Source organism: Acanthopagrus latus, chromosome 16, assembly GCF_904848185.1.
Source record: "Acanthopagrus latus isolate v.2019 chromosome 16, fAcaLat1.1, whole genome shotgun sequence".
Classification (NCBI taxonomy): Eukaryota; Metazoa; Chordata; class Actinopteri; order Spariformes; family Sparidae; genus Acanthopagrus; species Acanthopagrus latus.
Genome location: NC_051054.1, coordinates 9,987,525 through 10,015,019, shown reverse-complemented (window position 1 = coordinate 10,015,019; position 27,495 = coordinate 9,987,525). Strand labels below are relative to the sequence as shown.

At 41.1% G+C, this 27,495-nt stretch overlaps 5 protein-coding genes across 10 annotated transcripts; 2 read left to right on the top strand and 3 right to left on the bottom strand.

The window, feature by feature from the left end:
- Positions 1 to 311: 311 nt before the first annotated feature.
- LOC119034336 (MAPK/MAK/MRK overlapping kinase-like) lies at positions 312 to 5,392 on the bottom strand. Its single transcript, XM_037125227.1, has 11 exons — positions 5,084 to 5,392; positions 3,777 to 3,891; positions 3,311 to 3,400; positions 3,147 to 3,217; positions 2,950 to 3,028; positions 2,800 to 2,848; positions 2,541 to 2,719; positions 2,212 to 2,313; positions 1,948 to 2,121; positions 1,483 to 1,576; positions 312 to 1,240 (listed from the first exon to the last, which is right to left on the bottom strand). The coding sequence occupies exons 1-11, from the start codon at positions 5,364 to 5,366 to the stop codon at positions 1,163 to 1,165; spliced, it is 1,314 nt and encodes a 437-aa protein (XP_036981122.1). The 5' UTR covers positions 5,367 to 5,392; the 3' UTR covers positions 312 to 1,162.
- Positions 4,770 to 12,902, top strand: LOC119034333 (nuclear export mediator factor NEMF-like). The gene is made up of 33 exons (XM_037125220.1): positions 4,770 to 4,979; positions 5,538 to 5,619; positions 5,753 to 5,821; positions 6,324 to 6,426; positions 6,759 to 6,884; positions 7,003 to 7,151; positions 7,267 to 7,334; positions 7,440 to 7,529; positions 7,632 to 7,705; positions 7,813 to 7,883; positions 7,984 to 8,059; positions 8,151 to 8,291; positions 8,413 to 8,621; positions 8,698 to 8,871; positions 8,963 to 9,026; positions 9,120 to 9,208; positions 9,304 to 9,407; positions 9,487 to 9,549; positions 9,654 to 9,766; positions 9,895 to 9,952; positions 10,031 to 10,089; positions 10,167 to 10,287; positions 10,374 to 10,629; positions 10,722 to 10,764; positions 10,854 to 10,903; positions 11,013 to 11,154; positions 11,517 to 11,594; positions 11,699 to 11,917; positions 12,025 to 12,060; positions 12,191 to 12,297; positions 12,377 to 12,420; positions 12,516 to 12,595; positions 12,729 to 12,902. The coding sequence occupies exons 2-33, from the start codon at positions 5,561 to 5,563 to the stop codon at positions 12,804 to 12,806; spliced, it is 3,213 nt and encodes a 1,070-aa protein (XP_036981115.1). The 5' UTR covers positions 4,770 to 4,979; positions 5,538 to 5,560; the 3' UTR covers positions 12,807 to 12,902.
- klhdc2 (kelch domain containing 2) lies at positions 12,896 to 17,727 on the bottom strand. 4 transcript variants are annotated; one of them, XM_037125222.1, is made up of 14 exons: positions 17,566 to 17,727; positions 16,578 to 16,869; positions 16,397 to 16,476; positions 16,174 to 16,291; positions 15,940 to 16,052; positions 15,741 to 15,825; positions 15,550 to 15,633; positions 15,290 to 15,370; positions 15,079 to 15,137; positions 14,748 to 14,857; positions 14,591 to 14,663; positions 14,386 to 14,473; positions 14,250 to 14,302; positions 12,896 to 14,132 (listed from the first exon to the last, which is right to left on the bottom strand). In XM_037125222.1, the coding sequence occupies exons 1-14, from the start codon at positions 17,610 to 17,612 to the stop codon at positions 14,009 to 14,011; spliced, it is 1,407 nt and encodes a 468-aa protein (XP_036981117.1). In that variant the 5' UTR covers positions 17,613 to 17,727; the 3' UTR covers positions 12,896 to 14,008. The 4 variants fall into 4 exon arrangements, with proteins under 4 accessions (XP_036981117.1, XP_036981118.1, XP_036981121.1 ...); XM_037125223.1 differs by having other exon boundaries at positions 16,578 to 16,866; XM_037125226.1 differs by lacking the exon at positions 17,566 to 17,727 and adding an exon at positions 17,117 to 17,536 and having other exon boundaries at positions 16,578 to 16,866.
- Positions 17,728 to 18,034: 307 nt separating this feature from the next.
- pole2 (polymerase (DNA directed), epsilon 2) lies at positions 18,035 to 22,831 on the bottom strand. Its single transcript, XM_037072762.1, has 19 exons — positions 22,682 to 22,831; positions 21,741 to 21,841; positions 21,541 to 21,616; positions 21,086 to 21,163; positions 20,884 to 20,977; positions 20,706 to 20,780; positions 20,469 to 20,552; positions 20,324 to 20,380; positions 20,187 to 20,235; positions 20,025 to 20,097; positions 19,752 to 19,924; positions 19,565 to 19,654; positions 19,422 to 19,476; positions 19,258 to 19,317; positions 19,099 to 19,176; positions 18,813 to 18,921; positions 18,532 to 18,708; positions 18,332 to 18,399; positions 18,035 to 18,230 (listed from the first exon to the last, which is right to left on the bottom strand). Exons 1-19 carry the CDS (start codon positions 22,750 to 22,752, stop codon positions 18,212 to 18,214), a joined length of 1,587 nt encoding a protein of 528 aa, XP_036928657.1. The 5' UTR covers positions 22,753 to 22,831; the 3' UTR covers positions 18,035 to 18,211.
- A 123-nt stretch (positions 22,832 to 22,954) lies between these two features.
- On the top strand, positions 22,955 to 27,040 carry LOC119005203 (kelch domain-containing protein 1-like). Of its 3 annotated transcripts, XM_037072763.1 has the most exons (14): positions 22,955 to 23,109; positions 23,218 to 23,334; positions 23,894 to 23,964; positions 24,181 to 24,298; positions 24,820 to 24,932; positions 25,022 to 25,109; positions 25,188 to 25,271; positions 25,430 to 25,510; positions 25,641 to 25,699; positions 25,890 to 25,999; positions 26,081 to 26,153; positions 26,250 to 26,334; positions 26,420 to 26,469; positions 26,557 to 27,040. In XM_037072763.1, exons 2-14 carry the CDS (start codon positions 23,227 to 23,229, stop codon positions 26,693 to 26,695), a joined length of 1,179 nt encoding a protein of 392 aa, XP_036928658.1. In that variant the 5' UTR covers positions 22,955 to 23,109; positions 23,218 to 23,226; the 3' UTR covers positions 26,696 to 27,040. The 3 variants fall into 3 exon arrangements, with proteins under 3 accessions (XP_036928658.1, XP_036928660.1, XP_036928659.1); XM_037072765.1 differs by lacking the exon at positions 26,420 to 26,469 and having other exon boundaries at positions 26,557 to 26,700; XM_037072764.1 differs by lacking the exon at positions 22,955 to 23,109 and having other exon boundaries at positions 23,200 to 23,334.
- The last annotated feature ends 455 nt before the right edge of the window (positions 27,041 to 27,495 follow it).

Sequence of the window (27,495 nt, the reverse complement as noted above, 5' to 3'; positions counted from 1 at the left end):
TGACCATCATTAAAAGTCACAGCAAAGATTTGTCATGAGAAACTTGAAATACAACTAACAAGTCTTTTCCCATTTGACATTTCTGCAGTATTATATATTTGATTCGTGTGTGATAATTACCAGTTGTTGTGGGTGCCATGAAAAGTCCAGTGAACTAGACAGAGTTAGTCAGGCAGATATATTTTTAAGGTGGATTACATTTCATATTTCAAACTCTATAACAAAAAGAAATCACAATTCTTATCATTCTGATCTCAATTTTTTTGTGTCAGGAGGTTGTGCAGACAAGTTAATCACAACATCACACATACTTGACTTTTTTCTCATCTTTTTATGTGCCACAATAACCAGCAAAAATAAAGTGCAGACAGAGTCACAGTTAGTGTTAATGAGCTCACAGCTCTGAATGAAATGGAAATATTTCATCTTCTTCCTCTTTTTTTTTTTTTTTTTAAGCCACAACGCTTCAAGTGAGGAGGTGGTCAAGCTACATTATAAACAAAGCATTACAGAAAAAAAAAATATTCAGGACTTTCTTAAGGCCCCATCTGCAAACACAGATGTTTTCACATACACCATTAATCTGAAATGCAAGTCATTTTTTCTTATCAGCTATTCACATTCTGGGTTTTTGTTGCCTGCAGGTGGTTATGCAAGTGTCGCCCTGTGAACTAGTTCACCAAAAACAATGCTGTGCCTTTGAATAATTGCAAAGTACTTAATGTGAATGCTGTTTAACTTTATACAGGAAGACTGTTGCCCTACTGTTTCCCATCCCAGAATGACAGTTCCCTATTTTTTCACTGGAGATTTGTCTGAAAGTACTACTCCTTCTTGAAGAGTGACTACTTTTTAGAGGCACTGACCCTGCTCTCTCATAAATAAGTTTCACCCTTTAATCAACCCGGTAAACAGCTGTTCACATGTTTAATATCTTATTGCTTTGCTTGTGCAATAGGCTCAGACTGAAGAATAATTATCAACAATTGTAAACATGTAACACCTGCCTAAGTCAAGTGAAACTGGGGTCATAACTACACTACACACTCATAATCCAACGTAATATGACAGACTTTATATCATTTGTGTGGAGTGCACATTGCGTTTCTTTAATACAGTCTCTCTTGTTTTTAAAAGGCCATTTTAACAGTGTGTTTGGCTTTCAGTAGTCTCTACGTTTCCTATCCAGATGTCGCAAGTAGAAGGTCTTGAAAGCTGTGCAGTGTGACTCATCTTGGGGCTGTGAAGAGAGGAAATGCAGCCTGAATGCCAAATCAAATCCGTAATGACAGCACTTTTATGGCCCCTGGTCAGTTATATTAATTTGACATTGCTCTTTTTTCCCTGAATATAACACAGAACTTTTTTTTTTATTTATAAGTGTAAAAAGTTAAGGGGAAGATGACAGTGGTACCAGTTGTAATCAGTTTAGACATTTCAGTTCAGTTGACTTCAACACTGACCATTAGAAATTTGACTTACACTCATTAAAGTTGTGTGCCTTGGGCGCCAGATGTGGTCTGGGGATACAGTACTGTAAAGTCTTCGAGGAGAGTCTGGATTCTGCTCTGCCACCCTGGGAGAAAAAGGCAATACTTTTATTAAAATGGGCAGGGTATAATTATTCAATTTTAGTTTTTTATTAAAGCTATGGTTGGTGAGTTCTCTTGGCCAAAAAAGTGCTTTCTAAATGACCTTGACCTTTGGCCATCAAATTTTAATCATTTCATCTTTGAGTCCAAGTGGATATTTGTGCCAAATCTGAAGAAATTCTCTCAAGGTGCTCTTAAGATATTGCATCAACAAGAACGAGATGGACATATGAACAACCTGAAAACATAATGCCTCCGGCCCCGACCATCGCTGGTCAACAAACCTGGCAATTGTCATGCAAATTTCATTCAAATGCTACAAGGTTGTGATTTGTTTCTGATATGCATGGTCTACCTGATTTCCCTAAAGCATGTGTGCTGCAGGGCTGTTGCTGCACTGATGCGTTCATCGGGGTCATAGGCAAGCATCTGATAGAGCAGCGACAGAGCCGGAGCAGGGCAGCTGGGGATCAACCGTGAGATACCGGTGCCTTTTCTAGGGGTGAAGTTGAAATCCACTGCTCTAGATCTGCCAGACAAAAACAATGAGATGTCATAACTTATAAACACATAAAAAATAGATGATTACAATTGACCTATAAAAACGAGGAACACCTACCGCTTGAACTTTTGGAGGATGCTTGGATCTGGTGTCCCCAACACGTTGTGGATCTTATCAACCTGGTCCAACTCGCTGGTTCCAGGGAAGAGAGGGTTCAAACTAAAACACACATGGGTATAGAACAAACTTTAAGCCACAACAAAAGGTATTAACACAACAATTGTTTACCATGTGTAAACTGGTGGCAGAAAAGATTTCTCAGAGCAACAAAGAATGAAAACTTAACATATAATCAAGTATAATCAGTCTTGTCTTATGAGCCCACAAACTGTTGTCCTATTTAGGTACTACAGGTGAAATGTTGTGCCCTCTCCCTGCAGAGGTACCTCATGATCTCAAAGAAGACGCAACCAGCACTCCACAGGTCCATCTTATAGTCGTAGTACCCACTGGTGAGCAGGCACTCTGGGGCTCTGTACCAGCGCGTGGAAATGTACTCGGTGTGCGGGGGCCTGGAGGACACGCTCAAACACAAGCCGAAGTCACCAAGCTTCAGACTGTTTTGCTGCAAAATAAGTGTTAAAATATGTAAGAGTGCCGCTGTTGTGTTTCTGTCAAGCAAATTATGGTCATGATGCATCTCACTTTGATGAGGATGTTTTCTGGCTTCACATCTCTGTGAAAGATCCCATAGCTGCAGCAAAAAAAGAGTGATATTGGGGAAAACAATGACAGCATACGTAATGTTGTGTTTATTTTACCGTCTTGTGTGAACTGAAGCGCTTTCATAACTACCTGTGCATGTGTTTAAGTGCCTTGCAAAGCTGGTACATGTAGTTCTGTACCATATGGTCAGGCAGTGGTCTTTCTCTTCCTGCAAGGAATAAAGAACTAACATCAGCCAGTAACTTGACTGAAAGACGACATCTCCATCTTTCCATGTTACCCTTATAATGATTTTGTCATAATGCTTTTCATAATCACAAACTTACCTTGTATGAACTCATGGATGTTCATCTCCATCAGATCACAAATCAGAGACACAGTTCCAGTATCTTTGTTGCTGAAACACCGTATTACATTAGTATGACATGCCAGGTGAAACTTGCTTTAGGCAATACAACAACTTTACAATAAATGACACTCCAGTACTCACAAAATCAGATCATGTAGCTGGATGATATTTGCATGCGGGCTCAGTCTCCTCATTACCTGGACTTCCCGCAGGTTTTTGGCCTGCTCCAGACTTGATGACGGAAAACAGGTGACATTTGCACATTTCGTTTGACAGGTGTTTACATATAATAGAGTTAATTGTTTAGTCAGATTGCATATCTGCTGACTTTGCATGAAAACATGTGCAGTGAGGACGAGGACTAATGGGTCACAGCTTAAAATGACAGGAACATGATGCAAATGTAAAATTCAACATGATGAATGGTTGCACAGGTACACCTCATCATAACAAGGTCAAAGTTGGAGAAAGATGACATGTGATAGGACACTTGAGGCATAGGGGGTTACAAGCTGCTGACTCAAGTTTCAAGGGTCCACAGACGTATGGCTCAAGAAATGCACCACTGATTGCCTGTGCATAGGTCATCCGGTCACAGAATACATACCTGTTAATTGTCTGCTTCAATGTTTTACATGCATAGAACTTCAAATCTTTAAGGCTCAGAGTTTTCACCACTTCTGAGAATGTCCCCTGCCCGATTTTCTTAATTGCTTTGTAACCTGCATGACAATTAAAAACAAAGAAGAAGAATAATAGAAGGTAATGTTTTACAGAAACATCTATAATATTACTGGCAGCAGCATGTGGTCTAAAACATCTGCACAGGTGAATCCTATTTGGATGTTCAAGCCCAAAATTCTTATGGAATAGGATTTTTTTCCCCTCTGATTCACTGCTAGGGCTAGATTCATATAGGGCTGCAACTAATGTGTATATACATTAAGGATTTGTCTGCCGGTTGTTTTCTTGATCAATCCTTTGATATTAAAACATCCTATGGAGCATGAACAGGGATTTAAATGTAAATGTTTAAAAAAGAATGTCAGAAAAAAAAGGAAAAACTTGATTTTCCAGAACCAAAATGGCACATTTAAATGTTCTGTCCATTAAACAGTTCAAGACACCCAAAATGCAGTTTACTGTCATAGAAGACAAAAAAGCAGCTAATATTAAACATTTTCGAGACAGGAACCAGTGTGTTTTTGGCATTCTTGATTAAAAATGTTAATCAATTTTCAGTGGTTTGACTTAAGTAATACATATGTCACATTGAATTTAAAAGAGGGCTGCAACTAGCAATGATTTCAATAATTATATTATAGATTGATCAAAGAGAGAAGCACATCTTTAGATTTAACAATTTTCCACACAGCTATCAAAATTATTTGATCAAATGTGAAAGCCAGCATTCCAAAAGCAGATCATCATCATGAGGGTGTTAACATTACCCTCTGTTATATGAGACCTGTCATCACATTCAAATCTTTCAAATCGAGTATCCATAACACACGTATCTGGACGGTGCGTTTTAAAGCATTTCGATGATAAAAAACAAAAATAAAATTTGGAAAAAAAAAAAAAAAAAAAGACAAAAGGGGGGGGGGTTGCGTGTCGGTGTGTCAAAAGGACACGACAGTTGACTTCCGGGTGCTAGCTTAGCCACGCTTGCTAGCGAGTTGGCTGACCGTCGCCTTGGTAACGCAGCACGCCTTCGCCCTGCACCCTGACCTGTGGAGGAGACTACAAACTCCTGCGCTGAAAATAGCCTCAATTAAAAGCATTTACACCGCAGAATATGCCCTGCCGTGTAAGAAAGGGAAAAAAATGCCAGTCAAGCAGAATTATTCGCCGCGGGGCCTTATATTTTACACGACTTTACGCCTTTTACAGCCACATAATTCACCTGCTTACCTTCTTTCCTGAGGTGGTTGGGGGTTACCACTTGCTCGGGTGTATTTCCATTAGGCAGCGTGTTATTCCCCGCGTCCACAACGTTTCCTCTATTGTTAGGTGGTGGTTTGCATGCATTTTGAAGGCTTGCCATGTTTTTCACGCCAATAAGCCAGTTTGAGTAGTGCAAGTTATTGAAAAAATTATCCATAACAGTCCCTTCAAAATCACGGTTGCTGCTCCACTCGTTCATGTTGTCGTATAACGGTACCAGGCACCGGTGAGAATTCAAAAAATCACGCATTACTATCGCACTTGTGTCTAAAAGGCGTTGGCCTGCTCCTTTTTGTTCCGCGTCGGCTTCCGTAACGATATACCGTCTGCGCATGCTCGCCAGTTTCCTGCATGTTTCCCTTGCTGATGTTGCACTAGAAATGTGAATTATTTGCCTCAGTGTTTACGTTTCTTTCTCTAGCTGTTGTCACCTGCTCTGCCACCATGAAGACAAGATTCACCACTGTGGATATCAGGGCAGTTATTGCCGAGGTCAATGCCAAGTAGGTGTTTTTTTTGTGTTGTTGCCCCCAGCAGGGTTGCTAAGCTAACCTAGCATCGTTAAAGTGGACTTTGTGTACAGATGTTTGTCAGCCATTCATTTATTTGCTTTGCTTTATTTTTATTTCTTCACAGCTACATCGGCATGAGAGTATACAACGTGTATGACATCGACAATAAGACGTATCTCATCCGGCTTCAAAAGTAAGTACAGTTTGAAAACTTGCATCCAAAACTTCCACTGTAGTGTTGTTCACAGCTGTTAGTTAGCACATGAAGAAAGTCATGAATACAAGTCATGCATTCATAACTGTGTTTATAATCAGTGTAAGAAAGTGAATATTACCACTGTCGTTTCTGAATTACTAAATAAAGTGAAAGTATGCATTATGCAAGAGAGGGGGTCTATCAGTGCTGAATTATTATACTTTACATTCATTATTATTGTTGGTGCATGTATATCTAAGCTTCATTTTAGCTCAGTTTATACAGTCTTTAACAGTGCATCATGTTGTGTTAGCTCACCACATGTTTTGTTTTTTTAAAATCTGAATCCAATAGCTGTCAAGTACATGTGAAATGAAAAGTGCAGTATTTTCCTTGGAATAAAATAGCATGAAACAGAAGTTCAAGTTTGTCACTTCTGTAAATATACTTTCTATTCCTTCCAACAGTATGTTTAACCAAATGTCGTGCTGATTCTCAGGCCTGACAGCAAAGCTGTTCTCCTGGTTGAGTCTGGGACACGAATTCACTCTACAGACTTCGAATGGCCCAAGAACATGATGCCTTCAGGCTTTGCAATGAAAGTAAGAACATGTTGTTGCCTATTTAATAAGACAGACACATTGCCATTTTTTACAAGTAGATTTTAACTGTATTCTAATTTTTTTTTGATAATATTTTGCGTTGTGATTCTGCTTTCACTGAGACTTTTCATATAAACTCCTGTTTCTTTCAAGTCTGGTGTGGTGAACTTCAACCAGACAGTTTGACAGGATACCTATTTTGTCTATCCCTAAATTTGATATTTATATCAGTATATTTTCGTTTTTCCACAATTTCCTTATCAGCTCTGTTATTGTCTATTTATGGATCAGTTATGATGAAACTGAATGTTTGAAAACAACTTTCTCCACAGTGTCGAAAGCACCTGAAGTCGCGTCGGTTGACGCAGGTTAAGCAACTCGGGATTGACAGGATTATTGACATCCAGTTTGGCTCAGATGAGGCTGCCTATCACCTGATCATTGAACTGTACGACAGGGTGAGAAAATGTTGTGAGGATGTATGATTCGAACTGTGTGTCTTGTACAGATCATAGCAAACCACTGCAATGATATACACTAATTTGTATGTGTCGGTCTGTCCGTATCCATCATCAGGGCAACATCATTCTTGCAGACCACGAGTACACCATCCTGAATCTGCTGCGGTTTCGCACAGCAGAGGCAGAGGATGTTAAGATTGCTGTGAGAGAGCGGTACCCTGTGGAGAGCGCCCGACCCCCCGAACCTCTCCTCAGTTTAGAGAGGTAACCGCATCTTTATGTGTACTTGTTGAGTTTGTGGCCCAAATGGACCTCCATTTATATATTATCCTCATATCAGTGTAAAGTAGTTTTCTCTTGATGCTTTTTTTAAATGTAGACTCACTGAAATCCTCAGTGGTGCACAGAATGGGGATCAAGTGAAAAGGGTCCTAAACCCTCACCTCCGTAAGTAGCAAGGACACTGATTATTAATCTAAAACAGAAACACATTTCCCTGTAGTTTAAATGTCTTAACATGTTTTAATAATATATTTCCACACACCTCTCCAGCCTATGGAGCCACTCTGATTGAGCACAGTTTGATTGAGGCGGGATTGTCGGGCTCTGTTAAAATTGACAACCAAGCTGATGCTGCCCAAGGTACAGTAGAGCTGTTGGGAGTATGGTTCCAGTTTTAAATTGTATGTTTGTTTTTTTTTTATTTGCAATGTTGCTCTTCTGTAAATCCATTCTCTCTTGCAGTTGCTCCTAAAATCCTGGAAGCTCTGCAGATTGCTGAAACATATATGGAAAAGACTGAGAACTTCAGTGGCAAAGTAAGATCTGTTTTGTCAGTGTTTTTTATTTTAATTTTAAGAAAAGTACTTTGTACTTTCTCTACTGGATTTATTAAAGCCACAAAGTCTGTTTTGTTTAATTAAAGGGTTACATCATTCAAAAGAGTGAGAAGAAACCAAGCTTAACTCCTGGCAAGCCCAGTGAAGAACTCCTCACGTAAGTCCTGTTTTGTGTAATGCATGTTTCATATGGAAATACCAAACCTAGTTTTTTTTAGCTGGTTCTGTATTAATACATTTATGATGTCTACTTACAGATATGATGAATTCCACCCATTTCTTTTTGCCCAGCATGCAAAGAACCCCTATTTGGAGTTTGATAGTTTTGACAAGGTAAATATGAGCTTATTTGTTTAATTTTTCAAGTAAATTCACCCTTCTGTGCAAGAATGTGATATGAATCCAGTGTGATTCTCTCACTCAGGCAGTGGATGAGTTTTTTTCTAAGATGGAGAGTCAGAAGATTGACATGAAGGCCTTGCATCAGGAGAAACAGGCCTTGAAGAAGCTGGAAAATGTTAAGAGGGACCACGGGCAGAGATTGGAGGCCTTGCACCAAGCACAGGTCAGCGTCATAGGCAACCTTTGGATTTGTGTGCCGTAAACCCTTAATGGCACCTGCATTCCCATACTTAGAAAAGTGATCTCGACCTTGCATATGAAAGAAATCCCATCTCGTGTTGCAGGAGATCGACCGGATAAAGGGTGAACTGGTGGAGATTAACCTTCCTGTGGTAGAGAGGGCGCTGCAGGTGGTGCGCAGTGCACTGGCCAATCAGGTGGACTGGACAGAGATCGGCATTATAGTCAAAGAGGCACAAGCTGCCGGTGACCCTGTGGCCTGCGCCATCAAGGATCTGAAGCTGCAGACCAACCATATCACCATGCTTTTAAAGTAAGACCATCACTGATAAAGACGTCTCAGCTCATTTTTATTTATTTTTTTACACCATTTGACTTTTCTCCCCTAGGAATCCATATATTTCTGAGGAAGACCAGGAAGAGGAGGAGAAAAAAGATGTGGTAGAGGAGAAAGGGAAGAAAAACAAGAATAAAGACAGAGGACAGAGCAAGAAGTTGCAAAGGAACAAGCCCATGTTAGTGGATGTGGATCTTGGCCTGTCGGCTTACGCCAATGCCAAAAAGTAGGTTTGCATGTAATCCTTTAGACACAGAATTGAGAATTATGCAGGAGAATTGTTTTTACAGCAGTGTCATTGTGCTTCTTTTTGGTAGATACTATGACTTCAAACGCAGCGCTGAGAAGAAGGAACAAAAAACCATCGAAGCAGCAGATAAGGTAAGAAAGCTGTTTTCATTTGACACCTTTGGTTTAAGGCATGAAAAAATGTAAGCAAACAACAAACATGCTCTTCTGTTTTTGTCCTGCAAGGCCATGAAATCTGCAGAGAAAAAAACACATAAAACGCTAAAAGAGGTTCAGACTGTGACCACCATTCAAAAGGCCAGAAAGGTCTACTGGTAAGACACTTGTATCTACACTATTTAGACTTTGATCCAGCTTCTTTTTGTTGAGTCTTTTGCAGTCTCTCAACCGTTTCTCCCCTTTTTGGCAGGTTTGAGAAGTTCTTGTGGTTCATCAGCTCCGAGAATTATCTGGTCATCGCAGGAAGAGATCAGCAGCAGAATGAGATGATTGTCAAACGCTACCTCCGGGCAGGTAACAAATTAGTACACGCTCTACAGAAGTAAGTGCCTTCAAAAAGTGAGTCTCTTCACGTGTTCCTTTACTTTGTCAGGTGATGTCTACGTTCATGCTGACCTCCATGGAGCAACCAGCTGTGTGATCAAAAACCCCTCGGGTAAACCACGTGGCCCCTCAGTCTCTCTTTGCTGTTTGATTCAATTTCATCAGTTTGTGACGTTAATTTTCCCATCATTTTTTCCCTCTACCTTCCTGCTCCAGGTGACCCCATCCCTCCACGTACCCTGACAGAGGCTGGCACTATGGCTGTGTGCTACAGTGCTGCTTGGGATGCCAAGATCATCACCAGCGCTTGGTGGGTTCATCATCATCAGGTGTGTCATCGATATTGAGCAGACAGCAAATTTCCCAGCTGGACGTGTTTAGAAAAATGTCTGTATTTCATATTTCTGAGACACTGTATACTGATTTTATGTTTTCCTTTTTTTTTTTTTAAATTAAGGTGTCTAAAACTGCCCCCACGGGAGAGTACCTAACCACCGGCAGTTTCATGGTCAGAGGTATGGGATGCTGAACATGAAAATTTCACTGAAGAAAAATATGAGTAGATGTTTGACATTTAAATTATTTCTCTCCAGGAAAGAAAAACTTTCTGCCACCTTCTTACTTGATCATGGGCTTTGGATTCCTCTTCAAGGTAAAATACCATCGTGAGCACGTTTTAAACTCTTTCTCATCTTCAAACAGTTAAGTTTTACTCTTGTGTCTGCGCAGGTCGATGAGCAGAGTGTGTTTCGGCACCGAGGAGAGAGAAAGGTGAAGACCGTAGAGGAAGATATGGAGGATGTAGCGTCCAAAACTGCTGAGCTGTTGGAGGAGGGAGAGGAGCTGATAGGTAGCAGACACGAAATGCCACACTGTATTTACTGGGTGTGTGTAACAACAGTCAGGTGTCATAACCGACTCTGTCGCCTGCTGCAGGTGATGACAGCGGTAATGAAGATCAGGGTGAGGGAGGAGATGGAGAGACGGAAAAGAAGATTAAAAATGAAGCTGAGGGGGATGATGGTGCGAGTCGAGAACTGGACGCTGTTCCTGAGGAGGACAACATGGAGGCGGAGGAGGAGGAGGGGAAAGACGAAGAAAATGGAGAGGAAGAGGAGATGAAGGATGAAGAAAGTGAAGAGTTCAGCTTTCCAGACACAACCATCTCCCTCCCTCATTTACAGCCCAGCAGGTAATGCTACCACTGCTGCTCCTTCAAACAAACACTGTCATTGCGTGCGGCGATGAACTGCGCTTCATGAAATTGTCTCCCCTTATTTCTAGGAGCGCTCAGAACCCTGGTTTCAAAAAGGAAGAGACCACTCAGGTAATAAGTTACAATCCTAGGTCACATATATTACATGAAGTAAAATCATAAATCACACAACACTTGTAATAATGTTAATCTTTCCAAAGGTGGAGGTAGACTCGCAGGGGAGGAAACACATGACTGCAAAGCAGAGAAGGTACAATAAGTCACAGCAAACCATGCACTTTACAACATTTATTGTAACATTTATTAACATTTCTGACGGACCAGTCACCGATTGAATCCTGTGTTGTTTTTGCCACCAGAGAAGAGAAGAAGAAGAAGCAGAAACAGGAAGAGTGCGACACAGAGGAGAAGACTGAGGGTTCAGCTGGCAGGTCAGCGGTCGATCAGGGATCCAAAGGTGGAGGAGGCTCCTCCCAGCAGCCGCTGAAGAGAGGCCAAAGGGTAAGAGAGGAGTGTCGAGATAAGGTGTCCTGTTGTTGGGGACCATATCTAAAACAAAGTCATACCACCTTTAACAATACAGTGCTTTTAAGTTTACAAATCTTTTTAAAATCACACATTTTAAAGGAAATTCAGGTTGTAAAAACAAGGCTTAAACATCGAGAATATTCAAGGTTAAGTCTATAAATAAATACAAATAAAAGTAGTCAATAGAAAATAGAATAAAATGGGAAGAAATAGTACTGAAAGATTGTTACTAAGAGTTACATGTCATAATGATTGTGGATTGATCTTGAACTTGAGCAAAGCTTCCTCTGTCCGTGTTGTTTCTTGTGTGTGTTTCTTTCCTGTTGTCACTCCAGAACAAGTTAAAGAAGATTAAAGAGAAGTACAAGGACCAGGATGAAGAGGACAGGGAGCTGAGGATGCAGCTGCTCGGGGTGAGGAGGCTCTCACTGTGTATTGCATCAAGCCATCTGGAAAGTTTTCAGTCGCACCTGAGTCTGATAGGAATGTTAACGCTATGAATGCTGTGCTTCTTTAGTCAGCTGGAACCACCAAGGAAGATAAAGATAAGGGGAAGAAAGGAAAGAAGGGGAAGGGGAAAGATGAACCCGTCAGGAAATCGGCCCCACAGAAACCACCTCAGAAACCTCGTAACGTGGAGACGGCAGCGAAGAAGCCAGAGCAGACAGAAGGAGCGGAGGATACTGAGGAGAGAGCGCCTGGAGAGGAGGCAGCTCCTGCTGACCAGGAGGAAAAGGTGCTTGACACAATTCAGATTTTCGCTAAGAACTGGATTTCTTAATATCTACCTACATGTGCTTGTATAGTATGTTGAGCCTTTATCAACACTGTAATCTCTCTCAGGAAGATGAGGCGGACCCAGACAACCCCGGAGCAGAGGTGAGTTTTTAATGTTAACGTTTAGCTGTTAACTGCTTAATAGTTCTGTAAGGAAAATAAATGAGTATTTGCTCTTTGTTATGTTTTAATCACGTTAGCCTAACTACAGTTTTCCTTTGCGCTGCCTCAGGAAGCAGAGAACCTGCTTACCTCTCTGACGGGCCAGCCTCATGCCGAAGACGTGCTGCTGTTCGCTGTGCCAGTCTGTGCTCCATACACCTCCCTGACCAGCTACAAGTAGGTGACATTAATGTTTACATGTAAGAGAGTAAATGTGAGGAGCGTACAGAATAAATGAGCCATTTATCCTCAACAGACACAAGGTTAAACTGACACCAGGTTCTCAGAAGAAAGGGAAAGGTAAGAATAGCGATTCATTTAATATTTTTTAAAAGCCTTTGCGTGATGCTTTGTTGCTTTCAGAATCAACAGTGATGCTATTTTCTTACCACCAGCTGCACGTACTGCAGTTCTCAGCTTTATGAAAGCCAAAGAGTCGTCGACCAGAGAGAAAGACCTGTTCCGCAGTGTCAAGGTGAATTAATTTATCATTTAGTCATGTTAAAAATGGTTGTCAGAGTTGATTTGGGGCAGGGATCAAACTAATTACATTGAAGTTTGTTTTACTTGATAATGCAATTCAAACCGTGTCCCCTCTGACACTGCAGGATGCTGATCTATCCAGAAACATGCCAGGAAAAGTTAAAGTGTCCGCACCAAACCTGCTGGCTGCCAAGAAGAAATGAGACGAGCGACCCCAGACCCCTCAGTATTGTATTTGTTGAACAATTTGTCTAAAATGAACACATGTAAATTAACAAAGCTAAACATGATACATCTTGCGATATGGGTTTATTCTCTGTGTACAAAGAAACAATATGCATCATATTCTACAATAAAAAACACCAACAGAACATTGTGCAAACCAGGCAAATACAAACAGAGCCCTGCTGACATGAGGCGTTTCAGTGCAACGTGGCTCAACAGCCAATACACTTGCAGTATTTTAAGTCACTGATGAAATTAAAATGCTACAGGAGCCACTCATGACGATCGCAAGGCTTTAAAAGCCACTTTGAGAACACAGAACCCACACATTTCCTCACAAATATATAAATTACTTTATATTCATATATATAAATAAAAATGAACATTTCTGTGGCTTCAGAGTAGATAGTCTTGCGTAAAGAAGCACTAGTTTTAGGTCTGTGACAACTTAAACTACCCAAGGTCTAGGAAATGTCTGCATTCAAGATCTCAAACATTAGTTACAGGAATCATTTTTTTAAAAAATCTGCACGGTTAAAGCGAACCTGTTTCAGCCTCAGAACGCTGAATTTAGTTGTAAGACATTAGACACATTTTAAGTTGGTTTGATTTTTTTTTAGCAAGAACAATGAAAACACAATGAATGGCATGTTTGGACCAGAACTCTACCCCCGACCCTTGGGCACAAGAGGAACTATAATCCTGTGGAGGGAGGGAAGTTCACAAAGCTTAAGTCCTGCCAACTCCAAACCATATTTCTTTCCCCTTTAGCCTCAATAACACAATACATTGTTGCACAGGGTTTCTTTCGGTGTTCTTCCTCAATTTTAGCTTTTTTTCTGAATGAGTTATAAAGTAAAAGTCCATTTGAAAAATATATTGAGCCAGGAACAAAAACAACTGGAAGGTAGTTCTGGGCTCCCTGCTGTCAGCACTGCTACTCAACTAACAAAAGGTTCCACTGGCTTTGCAAGAGCTCAACCTGTAAGATAAACAGCCAGGACCATTTCCAACAGTGCCACAGCTGTTCCACTATTGCTTAGGGGGTTTTTTTTCCCGCAAGTGTCCACACACATTAAACTAATGCTCTAAAAGGACTACCTGCTCATCTCGTATATACTGTACATATAAACATATTTCCCTGTAATGCTCCGGTCTGGATTGATGGCTTCCTCTTGGCCTAGGAGCCCAGTGTGTTGACGCGTGACATTCTCTGTTTCAGGCTGTGCAGGAGGTGTTTAGGCAAGCAGTCCCAGTAACTGGACAAACGCTCCTTGTGCTGCAAAACGGTCTCCATGCAGAAACTGGAGAGGGTGGTGTGAAAAGTGAACACAAAATAAGGGGAAAAAAACCAAAAACCAGATCATTTCAGTGTCAGGTGTACATTGTAGGGCGTCGTCTTTGCTTCTGCACACACTCACCGGACTAGAGATTTGGGCTGAACGTTGAAAACCAGTAACTCGTTGCTGTGCGCCTGTCAGGAAAAAAAAAAAAGTTCAATTCTCTTTTAACGTATGTACAAAAATATGGTTGATTAAGATACGACTTGCTGCTTACAGCTCTGTGGTGAGACAACAGGTTGTTGGCACACCCTCCGAACACAAACACCTCCCCATCGGGACCGGAGCATGCTGTGTGCCACAGCCTGAAACACACAGCGAAATGTCAACAAATGTCTGCGGACAGTAAGAGTCCGCTTTCACAAACGCACACTGAGATCTGTGTGCGGTCATTAGGCTGAAACCTGATCTACAAGACTTACCTCGGTCGCTCTGTGTGACTGTGTTTGAAAGGCTTCCATTCATTTTTGCTCACAGAGTACAGCCAAGCATCACCTGAAACGCAGAAGACACCTTCTTGAGACCAGTGGTTGTTTTTGAGGGTTATTTGCTACTCCAGAACAAGAGCATCAGACTCACTCAGTGTCTCCCTCTCTGTTGTGAATCCTCCAAACAAGAAGATGTGGTCTGGTGACACGGGAGTGAAGGAGTGCCAAGACCGGCCCACAGGACCGTGCTGGGGAACGCTCCTACAACAAGGCAGGGAGGGTCACAGGAAAATGTGAGCACGATATAAAACACAAATAGGAGAATGCTCAAGGGTGGAACCACAGAGGATGGATTGCTGTTGGTGCTTGTTAGGAGATAAAATGGTCAATATTGGGCACAGTCCCCCTCCCGTCCTTAACAAAAGGTATCCTGTTAACTAACGTCTTCCAAGATTCTTGTAGATTAAAAGAACAGCGCTTACATTTCATGCCACTCCCATGTGTCCAGGTTGATGTAGTACAGGTCATTTAGTCTGTAGTTCTGTGTGCAAGCAGAGGATGGGAGGTGGAATTAGACAACAGAAGAGATGCAAAAATGTCTCTGCACATTTGAAAAGGCAGAAAATATCAACCATGCTCATCATTAAGGGGCTAAAGAAATGCATCCGGAATTGTTAGTTTAATTTTCTTCACCTTGTATCGTCCCCCGAACACATAGCCTCTGTTACCGATCGTGGCACAGGCGTGAGCTGCTCTGGGGGACGGAGTGTTCCCCTACAGACAGAAGACGGACAACGTAAAAGATTTAGATTTTTACAGTATTATCTCCTAAAGGGGAGAGGATACTGTTTGAACATGAGCAGGTATTTAGCTCAACATGTGTGTGCATGCAAGCCTGTGTGAGTTATTAGGTTGTATGAGGTGGATTTAGTGACGTCTGTGCAAGTATTTACTGTAGTGATGGGCTGGCTCCACGTATATGTCTCCAGGTCCAGGATGTGGATGTGGTTGTTCCAGCCTCTCCCAAGGCTGTCCCACTGTAAACAAAACAAAAAGACTTTCGACCGATTTTCTTCTTTCTAAATTAACTTAATATTTCCACACTGTCAGTGCTGCATGGGGAGATTTGTTTTGGTTTACAGACCACGAGTGAAGACGATTCATCATATTCAAAAGTCCCTTGATGAGGTCCTTGTGCAGCGTAGCCATAGCCCCCAAAGTATATAAGTCTGTGGAAAGAACATCAGACAAAACATTCTTTAAAAATATCATCACTTCCCAAGCACACTAGGAGAAACCCTGGGGATTTAACGTGTCCGCTTAACACCCAAGTCATCACTCACCTGTTCTTCTGAACCCAGCACCCTAGCTTGTCCTTACAGGATGGAGGGAGTCCTTTAAGATCTCTCATTTCCTCCCAGACGAGGCTGGGAGCTCTCAGGGGCAGGCGGTAGATCTGGACACAATACACAGAATACGGGAATTCCGAAAGATGTGAGCAAACAGCAGGCCGACACGCCTCAAGGGCTTACACATGATGCAATCATCTGGTGCTTAATGCAACGAGCAAACCCTACCCTGTTTGTGTTTCCCCTGGCGTGATGACCTCCAAAAAGGTAGAGGACTCCATCGACACACACCCCACAGCTGCCCGACATGGACGTGTGCAGGTTACCGCCAGCTACGTGCTTCGTCCTGTAAAACAGTCAAGTGGGATTTGTTTTCTTAGTGAGCAAATGCCAGTTTATTTAAGTTAAGGATGATGTTATCGAGATGCAACTTAAACGCGAAGGCTGTTACCACACTCCTGACTCCATGTTGTATGTCCAGATCTCATTTCTCGGCAGGTACAAGTCAAAGAATCCGTGGTTTTGAGAATTCTTGTGCAGAGAGGGAGAACAAAATGTTGTTTAAATAAACTGTGGGGAGTCAAATACAAAGAAAAGAGTTTTCAGGAAATACATCTAAATGAACTCCTCACCTTGTATCCACCCCACACATACATGATGTTTCTGTCAATCACTGCTATATGACCACTGCGCTCAGCTGGGGAGTCCAACTCAAACGACTCTGACGCCTCAGTGTCCAAGGGCTGTTCGTCCTCTGCCTCCTCATCCTCCTCGTCCTCGTCCATATCGTCATTCACCATCCATGCAAACAGTCTGTCGTCTTCATCCCTGTCTGAGTCATTGTCATCCTCTCCGGCGGGCACATCTCCCATGTCTTCCTCCATCTCTGCCATTCTCTCTGCCATGTCAGGCTCTCCGTGTCTGCTGTCAGGGAAAGAGCGAGAAAAGAGAAATCCCTGGGTAACACTGGCTGATTGGGTTACTCGATTACCTGATTAGTTTTGGAATGCTTGTTCAATGATCTGAAATGGGCTAACGACCCACATTCAAAACACTGGCTGTCAGGGAACGATAATAGATTTTCCACATAGCTGGGGAAAAAGAATAGGACACAACAACACTGGTATATCCTCTCCAAACGTGCAGCTTTCCTGGTAAATGTAACACATACCTTCAACTTAATAGTCCACGTCAATTTGTTGGCGAAAATTCAGCTTGCTAGCTTAACCAGCGGAACTATTTATCAGATCATGCTAGCTCTGCAGCACGATTCCTGGTGACCTACTTTTACTAACTGAACCCTTCAGGTTACTAGGTTAAATTAACATTAGCTGTTCGCTTTCCTCCTCGTTAAAAATGCCAGACATTATTTGGCTGGTCACCCAGCTAGCGAGCACCCAACAGCTGTTCGTCACTTAATGGAGACTTTAGGGCTGCAATGTTTGGGCTACCGCGGCAGGAAGTTCCGAGATCGGAACCAGCAGCCACAGCACGTTTTGGTAACTTGAAGACGCAAACAAAGAGAGGCGCTAACATGCTAGCAGCCGCGCTGGCGTCGAAGCTAACCCTCCTGCGATTGCTAATCTGAATTTTATGTATCCACACCTGTCGCTAACGTACCTTGTCAGATGATTGTTGTCTGCAAAATTCAAAAAGCTGTCCGACATTTAAGTGAGGTCATCACAAGCGTTCTGGGGGCACGACCGGAAATTGTCGACCCCCTAAATCCGTCATCTTGGTGAGGTCGGCAGGAAACACTAGACACCTGCGTACATGTGTATCATCCCCACGGTCAGTCGTCATTATGGCATTTAAAAAATATAGGATTTTATGATCCATGATATCTAAATTATGACACATAAAGTCAAATTAATTTTATCTATAGTCAAAATTATGTATACAAACAGGAAATTGTGAGAAAAATCGTTATTATGTGATTAAAAATTCGCAATCATGATGTCAAAACTTAGATAAAACTATATACATAATAAGATTTAAAAGGTTTTAACTATATGTGAAAAAGTCATTTTCCCCCCATAAATATAACTTTCCACCAACTTTCCATAATTAATTAACAAATTAGATGTCAGAATGTTCAGTACAAAGAATAAAACCTTTATTATTCATGACAAAACATACAGACAGATACAAAAGAAAATAAAACACTACAGTCGCTTCATTGCAAATCCATATTAAGCAGAACTATTATACAGAGGCAATATACAAAACAACTGAAATACATCCAGCTCTAAATCCACAATCTTCTTTAGAGTCCTTGAAGTTTGCTGTGGACACATAAGAAGACAACTGATTAGTATGAACATCAGTGACGGTTGAAACTGCAGTTATCTGTATTAAATTGCATGGAGAGAAAAGTGAAACCCACCTGTCCTCGACAGTTCTGTTGGATGGGTAGTACACCTTAAATGTGAAGCCACTTTTTGGGAATGAGCCCTGCAGAAATAAATTATTGACAAATTGTATTAGTACCAAACACCACATTTATCATTTCCTGTCATTTTCTGTTATTTTCTGTCATCAACGGTCATTTTTAGAGCCCTCACTTGGGTTTCTTCTGTTTCTTACCGGGTTGACACAGAGGCAGTCTGTGTTAGTGATGCTGAAGGGGTCGTATTTGTCGGCGAAGACGATAACATCAGGGATCGGGTAGACACGCATGGAGTAGTCATACGCCCAGAATACAGGGCTGACATACAGCGGCAGGGGAGTCAAGTGACCCTGGGATAAGATGGTCTTAACAAACTGGGGAGAGGAGGAGGAGGAGGAGGAGGAGGATGAAGACAAGATGACTTCTGTATATGCAAAAAAATGTGTTTGAAGGTTTGCTCAGAGCAGCTAAAACTCACATGGTTTGGAATGTCAAGATTGTTATTGGGCAAACGGACACAGTTCCTGCACATCTTGTTTACCAGGTCTTCCCTCATAATGATGATCTCCTGGCTGCAGTACTGGATCCTGATGAGGAAAACATAGCAGGCCATTTAAAGTTCCTAAAAACAGAGAGACTACCAAATGTCATGAGCCTGGTTCCACATCTTTCAAAGGCGTGCAAATCAACCTTGTGTATATCTAAACTCAACTGAGCACAATTTACATAAATTTACATTAAATAAAAAGCCTCATTTGTTTTACCTGCACGGGTTAGTAGTGAACACAGAAAATGGCACCCTCTGTCTAAACTCCTCCGTGATGTGATCTGCCAAGGGAGGCCTGAGGGAAACACATGTATCCAATTTTGTCCAAACCACTGAACACAACGTTGTTAAAAAGCAGATGTGTCTGAGGGCCTACCTTGGCAGGATGGTGCCAGGACCAGGGTCTTCAGGGCCCGGAACAAACACAAAGCGACTACTGCAGGTGTAGGATGGACATGTTCACATCAGACACATTCAAATTCAAAACAGTGAACGACAGAACAGAGCATACAACAAAAAGATAATTTCATAAGATCCTACCTGCTGTGAATGTTGGGGTGTGCACATATAGCGTCAGCAAGAGTCTTCAGTGATTCTAAAAACGGAAACATTAATGAGATTCTGAGATGCTGTCTACATATCTCCAGCATGTTTTGAGTGATTGGGACCGAACAGTCTCTCACCTTTGAGCGCTTTGATCTGTGTGTTTCCGTACGGCGCTGAAGAGAAGTTCCCGCACAAAATGAAACAGGTGGGAGGCATGGAAGCGTAACCTGTGGGAAACAGCAAAGCAAAGTTAAAATTTATTAGTGTCTCATAACATGCAGACACTCGACATGTAAAGCCTGAGCCCAGGATGCTGTAACACACCTGAGAACATGAGGTTGAGCTTTTCCATCACTTCAACGCTGTCCAGCCACACATCAGACACGATTACAAACATGGCGTCCTCGTTCTCCTCCTCCAGCTGCTTCAGCTTGGCTGAGGCCTTCACCGAAGTGGTGGATGGACCACCGAAGAAGTTCATATTGCCGTAGTATGCCCTGGCAATAAAGTAAGGATCACATAGTGCGTAAGAAGAAACAGGGCATTTTAAAGCATTCAAAGTAATTGTCTGAACACTTTTCAACTCAACCCACTGACCTTGTGCTTGATGACGGCTCTGTTGGTGGAAACCCGAAGCCATTGACATGGAAAACCGAGTCCTCGTACCAACCTACGGGACAAGGGGCAAACTTTACTTGTTATTGTGCAACAATACTTAGAAGTTTTAATCATATTGCATTTTGTTTTTTTGTAGCTTACCCTCTGCCAGTACAAAGCAGGATTCTGTGTACAGGCCATTATGAAACTGGTGAGATCCTACTTAAGGAAGTAACAAAATATTGTATAACATAAATTGGATTTTGATGACACACTCAAACAAACAAATGAAAGGATATTGCTTTGGACATGTCCAGCTGTACTGTTCCACTCGGGTCCTCGAGGAAAAATTTACCCTTAAAAAAAAATTAACAAACGTTTCAGAAACTAGATGGAAATAACCAGTATTGTACTGAAACAAAGACCCTTTCTTCACTGACTCACCTCTTTCAGCTGTGTGACCATCCCGAGCACAATCACCTCTCCCAGTTTGGCTGTGCTACCGAGCAGTGCTTCGATTGTCTTGAGCTAAAAAGACAAAATCATACAAAAACAAACAAAAACAGTCAAATGTGGTTTAATGTCAATCTCCAACTTTTAAAGACCAACAAGTCAGTATTCATGAGTGCAAGGTGTCAAGTAAAAAAAAAAGTTTTTATACTGTGGTTTAAGATTTGTTACCTGAAATTTGTTTTGACCCTCTTCAACTGCAGCTCCTATTGCAGGTGGGGTGAAGAGCTCATGCCGATGTATCCGCTACAAAAAACATGTCCGTATAAACACAACGTGCACACGACATATACTAGTCGTAGCAGCAAAGAGAGCGGGTCGAATTGGGTGATGAACAGAGCTTACTGACCTGCTGTAAGATGGTGTAGCGCTCCCTGAAGAGTTCAGCTTTGTCTCTGGCCAAACCACACAGGCTGGGGGCCGGATGGGTCGTCATACTAATTCTGAATAAAAAAAGCCAAAGTTAAAGCTTTTAAAACTTCGACCGCAAGCGACAGATATCATTTTAGGTTCACTTTGACACGAAAAGGAAAACTGGCTTTTTTACTCACGGTACAAATTTCTTCCGCTCCACACTGTAGATGTATCTGGGCACATCGAAGGCGCCAATAATGTTGAAAACATTATCTCTGGAATTGAATTAAACAATTCTTATTTGTAAGATTTTCCACAGGAACATACAGCTGATAACGCAAGCTTGTTTGTTTTAAAAAAGGCCTCATGGATATTAGTGTTGCATATTTCCTGCATTGTGATAAAGTAATTCAGAAACATCTATTACAAAAATATATACTCCAAAGATTAACCTTATAATATAGTAATGTGGTTGTGATTTGAAAAGAAATTCGTTTATTAATAAATTTAGTCATTTATTAAAGCTATTACAAACGTTTGCTGAGTTTATGATAACAAAGTGCTGGTAGCTCTGATAGCTCGCGAGGTGCACCCGTCCTCATTTTAAACATGATATAAACTAATGGAGGGATCAGTTGATCAAAACACTTACATGCTTTCATCACAAGACTGAGTGCAGTCCTGCACAGCAATTTCCACCACAGACAGCTCTATCATACTAGAGGACACTGTTTGGAAGGAAAACAAACTGTGGTCAAAATCTGTCAAACACACCTCAGGAAAACAAAGAAACACACAGATTATGACTGAATCACACTGATCTGGAGAGACTGGTAATGCCTCAGTACTTACACGGCTGCTTTTCCACTGCATCCAGGACCCTTTCAACGACATCCTCCAGTTCAGAGGGATTGACGGACTCAAGTACTTCAACGAGGTACCTGCTGGCTTCACTGGAGCACAATGAAAGAACAGGCATATGTTACTGTCGTTTCTTTCTTTTTCTTTCTGCTGCTGGTAAAATGTGTCAAATAGTGTAATAATCACACTGTGATCATCCCAGTTTACATTTTCCCTGACAAAACTATGAGATCCAAATGTGACATCTCTTGTGGTGTGTCCCAGTCAAAAACACTAACATCTGGAGGACAAGATCTGTCGGCCAGGACATCTCTGCAGCATTACAGACACATCTCAGATCACATCTCAAGGAAGTGCAACGCTACTTGTCACGCAGTGTCACACTGTCACTGGAGACATCTGAAACTCTCTTGAAATCTTTATTTATCAACTTGTGGACTGAAAAAGTTTTCAAATGTATTTTTTGGAGACATTAGAAAGAGAGAGATTGAAGCTGAAGCGTTGTAAGCCATATGCATTAGTAATCCCCAAGACCTGTGAATAGACTTTAATGTGGGGAGCAAATTGTCAGTTGAATCCCATTAATGTTTTCAAGTGCTGAAAATAGCTTAGCTTAAGTGGAATCACTGCAAAAAGTATTTAAGATAACTGTGCGACATTAAAACCAGCTGATGCTGAGAGCTGTTTAATAGCCATTTTAATATAACACTGAGAGATGAAAGGTATTACAAGTTACAACAAAACTTACGAAAACATAAAAACCTACACAAAACCACAGCCTGCCTCAAACTATTACAGCTAACAACGTTTCGACCACTGTGTGTCCTGTGAGGTGACAGATACATTGTGTTGGCTCTGTCTCTGCACGCACAGCAATAACGGAACAACCAAAATCATTTATAACAACTTGTACCAGTCAACAAAATACATACGGTCGAAGCATAAGTCCCCGCATCTTGAAGCCAGCGGACACTTTTGTCTTTATTTTGCGAGCGACATCCATGTTCGTTACTGTCCAACTCAAGACTTGGCGCTAAATGTCAACTTCCGCGTGAATGTCGTCACATCCGCTGACGCACTCCTGTAGCGCGCAAAATAAAGTTGTTGTTGTTGTTTTTAATTTGGTTATTTAACATTTACATCACTATTATTTTTATTTTTATGATTTGATTTTAGAGGGGAGAATGGCAGTAGTAGTCTAATATAGTCAGACCCGTATCCACTGGAGGCGGCTGTCAGTTTACTTTTGAAGACCGGAAGTTGCAGTTTTTGTGTTTGTTATGACTCGGGTGGGGTGACAGGTGAGGGGTTGTACTTGTGTTGACACGCCAGTGTGGTTAGGCGACATGACCGACAGAAAGTAAGAATACAGTTGCTCGTGAGAAGAATACATGTATTTAAAACCTATTATTTGTTTGTCTGTCCATCACATATGGCATCAAGACACACCGTTTCCATTGCATTACAGGAGCCAATCATGAATTCGGAATTGGAGAAGCGCTCCTCGGCGCTGGTACCCCGGGAGAGGAGCGGACACACGGCTGTGGTGGAGGAAAACCTGCTGTATGTGTGGGGAGGATGTGGGGTAAGGAAATTCAACTTTTGCATGTGTTATTGCTTGCTTCTGCAACACAAACTGCAATGCAAATACAATAATAAGGATTTTCCTTATCAAAAAAGTAAAACAGTTATGACACAATGAACATCAGGCATGGCTCTGGGATGTTTTTATGTGTTGTGAAGCACTTGACAAACTTGTCATTTTGGCATATTAAGTTGCAGGTTCATTAAGTACACATGGCACAACATTTAACACAACAGCCCTGAAGTGAATGCTGCCTTTGAGAAGCTTTGTAATGTTCAATTCTGGTTGAAACTCTTTTACAGAGGTGTTGGTTGAACTGTAGTAGTAGTAGTCATGTAATGAGACTGCCAGTTATGGTATAATTAATTGATCCTACACTGATTTTGTGAATGCAAAATCAATTTTTATCTTTTTTTTAATGTGATTGTCTGGCTTCTTTTTGATATTCTGTCTGTCACTGTTAAAAAAAACCCTACCATTAAAAGCATTTTTTTTTCCTCCACTGTATAACAGCTCTATGTTTCTGTTCAAAGTAACAAACAGGTTGTGTTCTCTACAGATGTCTGCTACTCCATCCACCCGTATACCCAGTGATGAAATCTGGGTACTGGACCTTGAGCGGGGTGCATGGTGGGAGTATTCAATATGTTTAAGTCAAACATTTGTTTCTCTCCTCTCTCTCTGTTCCACTATTTTCTGACAGTATTGTGCTTTGTAATTATAAGCACTGAGGAAGGCTCTGAAGTGCTTTCTGTACATGTGTTGCTGCAGGCTTTTTCATCAGTGGTGTCACTAGTCATTACTAAACTAGTAAAACCACATATTTTTTTTTTTTTTTACCCAAAGGAAAATGTTCAACATGACAGGGCGAGTTCCACCCACAATGTCAGGAGCCTGTGGCTGTTCCCTGAATGGAGACATGTACATATTTGGAGGTTATGATTTCAGTGGACAGACCAATGAGGTGAGGGTGATAACTGAGGGCACTGATGAGCACAGTGAGGATCATGACATTTACATACACTTGAGGTGATGATTAAACCTTGTTTGCACATGGCAAGGAATTTGATCTATATCTTTTTGCTTTTAACATTTGTATTGAGAAGCATGGATGGCCATAAATCGACCAACATTTTGCTGTCTTAAAGGGTTAGTCCACCAATTTTACACATTAAAGTATGTTTACAGGTCTTACAGGTGCTACTGTATATGTGAAAAAATAGTATAAAGCCTTTAGTGGCTCCAGAGGAAGCTGCATGTACTCTGATAAATTGCCTTAAGTGATGTCACTCGGTGGCTGTGTTGCATTGTGGGTTATGAAGGTGCAGCCTTTGAAAAAGGAGGACAAGTGAGTGGAATGAAGGTGGAGTTACCCCTGAAGGGACTGTGTTCAGTTGCCAAAATGAAAAATAGAAAATAATTAACATCTGTCCCATGACACTGTGGATCACAGCAAAGGATCACAACCTGTTTGACTTCACACAGATGTATTGTGTCAACCTGACAGACACTAAATACATGTCGAGAAAAATCATACATCAGAGCGGCATTGTTCCTTCACCTCGAGACAAACTGTCCTGCTGGGTTTACAATGGAAGGTGAGTTGTGTCTTTGACAGATGAATGTGTTTATGGCTGTTTTTAAAATAAACGTCACTTGCATGATGGAAAATGTTTTTATTCCCCAGGATCATCTATTTTGGAGGATATGGTGAAAAAACAACAGATGATGTCCGCAGAAGGAAGGACTATTTTATTGTTGAAGAAGAATCATGGGTAATAATTTTTTCATAACACTAATTTGCCTCAGGTCCACACCAGAGATACAAAAAATCATTTCTCTTTTCTTTGTAGTTAGTGGATTTGATCTGGGGCTGGAATAACGAGGTGCACATATTTGACCCCACGCATTCCAGCTGGAGTGAACCAAAGACTCATGTGAGTCAGCCCTTATACACTGGATACTGTACATAGATACAAGCTAGTGATATTTATATTTCATAAGTTGTTGAACATTTTGAAGGAAGAATGTAACATGTCAAGAATATTTGTAACGTCTCTTAAAGATTTTTTGTAGTGACAGTTTCTGTCTGCAGGGGCAGGCTCCGAGCGCCCGGGCTGCCCATGCCAGCGCCACACTTGGTCACAGAGGATACGTTGTTGGTGGCAAAGTCATGGTGAGAGCTCAATGTGCTTTTCAGCTCTTCTCTCATATCTGCATAAAGGCATTAGTAGACACCCAGGATAAAAAACATGGAAAGTTAAACTGCCAGGTGTAAGTTGACCTCCTCCTTCTTTTGAATGCAGGAAACCAGCACAAGTGACGTTCACTGCCTCGACCTTGAATCATGGACCTGGTCAAAAATGTACGTATGTGATTACATGCTGGACACATTTTGGCCGTTGTCAGGGCTCAAAAACTGATTAAAAACATTCCCTGATCTTTGAAGATCAAGTTAGTTATGGTACGACAAGATTGTTATCTTCTAGAATGTAAGCCTGGCAGAGATCTGTGGCCTAAGATTTTGAGTCATCGGTGCAAAAAATGTCTTCCAGAATCCCGGTGTCCTCCTTTCCAGTGAGCAGATCGTGGCACACACTCACCACAGTATCAGACAGCTCCTTGTTCCTGTTTGGAGGTCTCAGTATAGACTGCAAACCAATGAGTAAGAAAACATACTCACTGATGTATTTGTGTACCTCTTCAAATGTGTCTTTTAATAAAACACATTTTCTTCTTCCATCAGGTGACGGGTGGTTGTTTGATGTTGAAACGAAGGAATGGAGAGAAGTCGAGCATCCGTTTAAGGATAAACCAAGGTATCAAAACCTGAATATGACTGTGCATAGATTTTTTTTATTTTTTATTTTTTTTTATGATTTGCACTAAACCGTCCATCTTTTGTCCTCTTCAAGGTTATGGCACACAGCATGCATAGGCACAAACTCTGATGTGATTGTGTTTGGTGGAAGTTGTGAATACTTCCTCGATGTCCACAAAGTAGGTATCAGGAAAATAAAGTAAAATAAGTTTACAGTCATATCAAAGAAGCTTCACACATATTTTCTTGCTTGTTTCTCTTTAGCACCGCAATGATACGCTCATTTTCCAGATGCAGCCGTATCCTTTATACATGTAAATCTTTAAAAAAAACAACACTTTGTTCAATATTTTTACCCAATATAGCAATTTAAAAAAATAACAAACTTTCTCCCCTGACAGGATTTGTGAGGATTACATCGTAAAAAACGTGGTGAGCAACACAGCACTCAGGACTGCGGTTTCTCTCCTACCCCAGCAGCTGCTGACAGCAGTGCAGAGGAAGATGTGTTTTGATGGGCCTTCGACAAAACTGCGTTAGTTCACCAGTGACGCATCATCATAAACATTCTTACATATGTACAGGAGTGATATGTTCCAAAGGGTTTATGGTTTTATATGTCCTGTTTTTTACGCACACTTTTGCATACTGATGAAGGACATCCTAGAAGGCACTTAAAAGTGTTGTATCTGCCAAAAGCATACTCTGATGCAGAGGTAATGCACAAATAAGACATAATTAAATAAATTATCCTATTGATGAATAATGGTTCAATGTATAACATTGTTAAATAAAAGATTTCTTTACTGAATGCCTTCACCACAGACTGTTTTGTTTGTTGAGTCCACTTTGTAACACATTGTTTAAATAAAAGTTCAAATGTCATGGTTGTGCTGTATATATTTATTTGTTGTGTTTATGTTATTATTTCGTGATGGGGTATTGATTGATTTCATGAAATAAAACACACTTTGCACTCAATATAGTGATCAGGGGGAGTTTAATTTTGACAAGACAAAAAGACCGGGATGTGTACTTTAATTCATTTATGGGGCTGAAATACTGTACGTTGGACCAGTGTGACATATCACTTTGAAATGAGCCATTGTGCATACTACTGCACTTCACTTGAATATTTCTGATGTTTAAAATGTTACATTTTACATTAATTGTCACTTTTTTTTTCTTTTTTTTTTACAGTGTGGTATCTCTACTTTTGTCTAATTCTTCCACCAGCATTTACGCAGTAGCCATACATACACATATATAAAACATAAACTATAAAATATGATTATGTTATGTCTATTTTTAATTAAATAAAGGAAGCTGTGAAAACTAGG

What these genes read in the sequence shown, in the direction of transcription:
- LOC119034336 (XM_037125227.1), bottom strand. Translation starts at nt 5,366, where the DNA reads ATGCGTGATTTTTTGAATTCTCACCGGTGCCTGGTACCGTTATACGAC. An exon ending in CAACCACCTCAGGAAAGAAG is followed by an intron (nt 3,892 to 5,083) that starts GTAAGCAGGTGA and finishes ATTGTCATGCAG; the next exon opens with GTTACAAAGCAATTAAGAAA. An exon ending in GCACTTAAACACATGCACAG is followed by an intron (nt 2,849 to 2,949) that starts GTAGTTATGAAA and finishes TTTTTGCTGCAG; the next exon opens with CTATGGGATCTTTCACAGAG.
- LOC119034333 (XM_037125220.1), top strand. Translation starts at nt 5,561, where the DNA reads ATGAAGACAAGATTCACCACTGTGGATATCAGGGCAGTTATTGCCGAG. An exon ending in CCCAGTGAAGAACTCCTCAC is followed by an intron (nt 7,884 to 7,983) that starts GTAAGTCCTGTT and finishes GTCTACTTACAG; the next exon opens with ATATGATGAATTCCACCCAT. An exon ending in CAAACGCTACCTCCGGGCAG is followed by an intron (nt 9,408 to 9,486) that starts GTAACAAATTAG and finishes TTACTTTGTCAG; the next exon opens with GTGATGTCTACGTTCATGCT.
- klhdc2 (XM_037125222.1), bottom strand. Translation starts at nt 17,612, where the DNA reads ATGTCGGACAGCTTTTTGAATTTTGCAGACAACAATCATCTGACAAG. An exon ending in ATGAATCGTCTTCACTCGTG is followed by an intron (nt 15,634 to 15,740) that starts GTCTGTAAACCA and finishes TTTTGTTTACAG; the next exon opens with TGGGACAGCCTTGGGAGAGG. An exon ending in TGTTGTCTCACCACAGAGCT is followed by an intron (nt 14,303 to 14,385) that starts GTAAGCAGCAAG and finishes TTTTCCTGACAG; the next exon opens with GCGCACAGCAACGAGTTACT.
- pole2 (XM_037072762.1), bottom strand. Translation starts at nt 22,752, where the DNA reads ATGGATGTCGCTCGCAAAATAAAGACAAAAGTGTCCGCTGGCTTCAAG. An exon ending in TGGTCACACAGCTGAAAGAG is followed by an intron (nt 20,381 to 20,468) that starts GTGAGTCAGTGA and finishes TTTTTTTTTAAG; the next exon opens with GGTAAATTTTTCCTCGAGGA. An exon ending in TTCACTACTAACCCGTGCAG is followed by an intron (nt 18,922 to 19,098) that starts GTAAAACAAATG and finishes TTTCCTCATCAG; the next exon opens with GATCCAGTACTGCAGCCAGG.
- LOC119005203 (XM_037072763.1), top strand. Translation starts at nt 23,227, where the DNA reads ATGAATTCGGAATTGGAGAAGCGCTCCTCGGCGCTGGTACCCCGGGAG. An exon ending in TCAGTGGACAGACCAATGAG is followed by an intron (nt 24,299 to 24,819) that starts GTGAGGGTGATA and finishes GACTTCACACAG; the next exon opens with ATGTATTGTGTCAACCTGAC. An exon ending in CAGCCGTATCCTTTATACAT is followed by an intron (nt 26,470 to 26,556) that starts GTAAATCTTTAA and finishes CTCCCCTGACAG; the next exon opens with GATTTGTGAGGATTACATCG.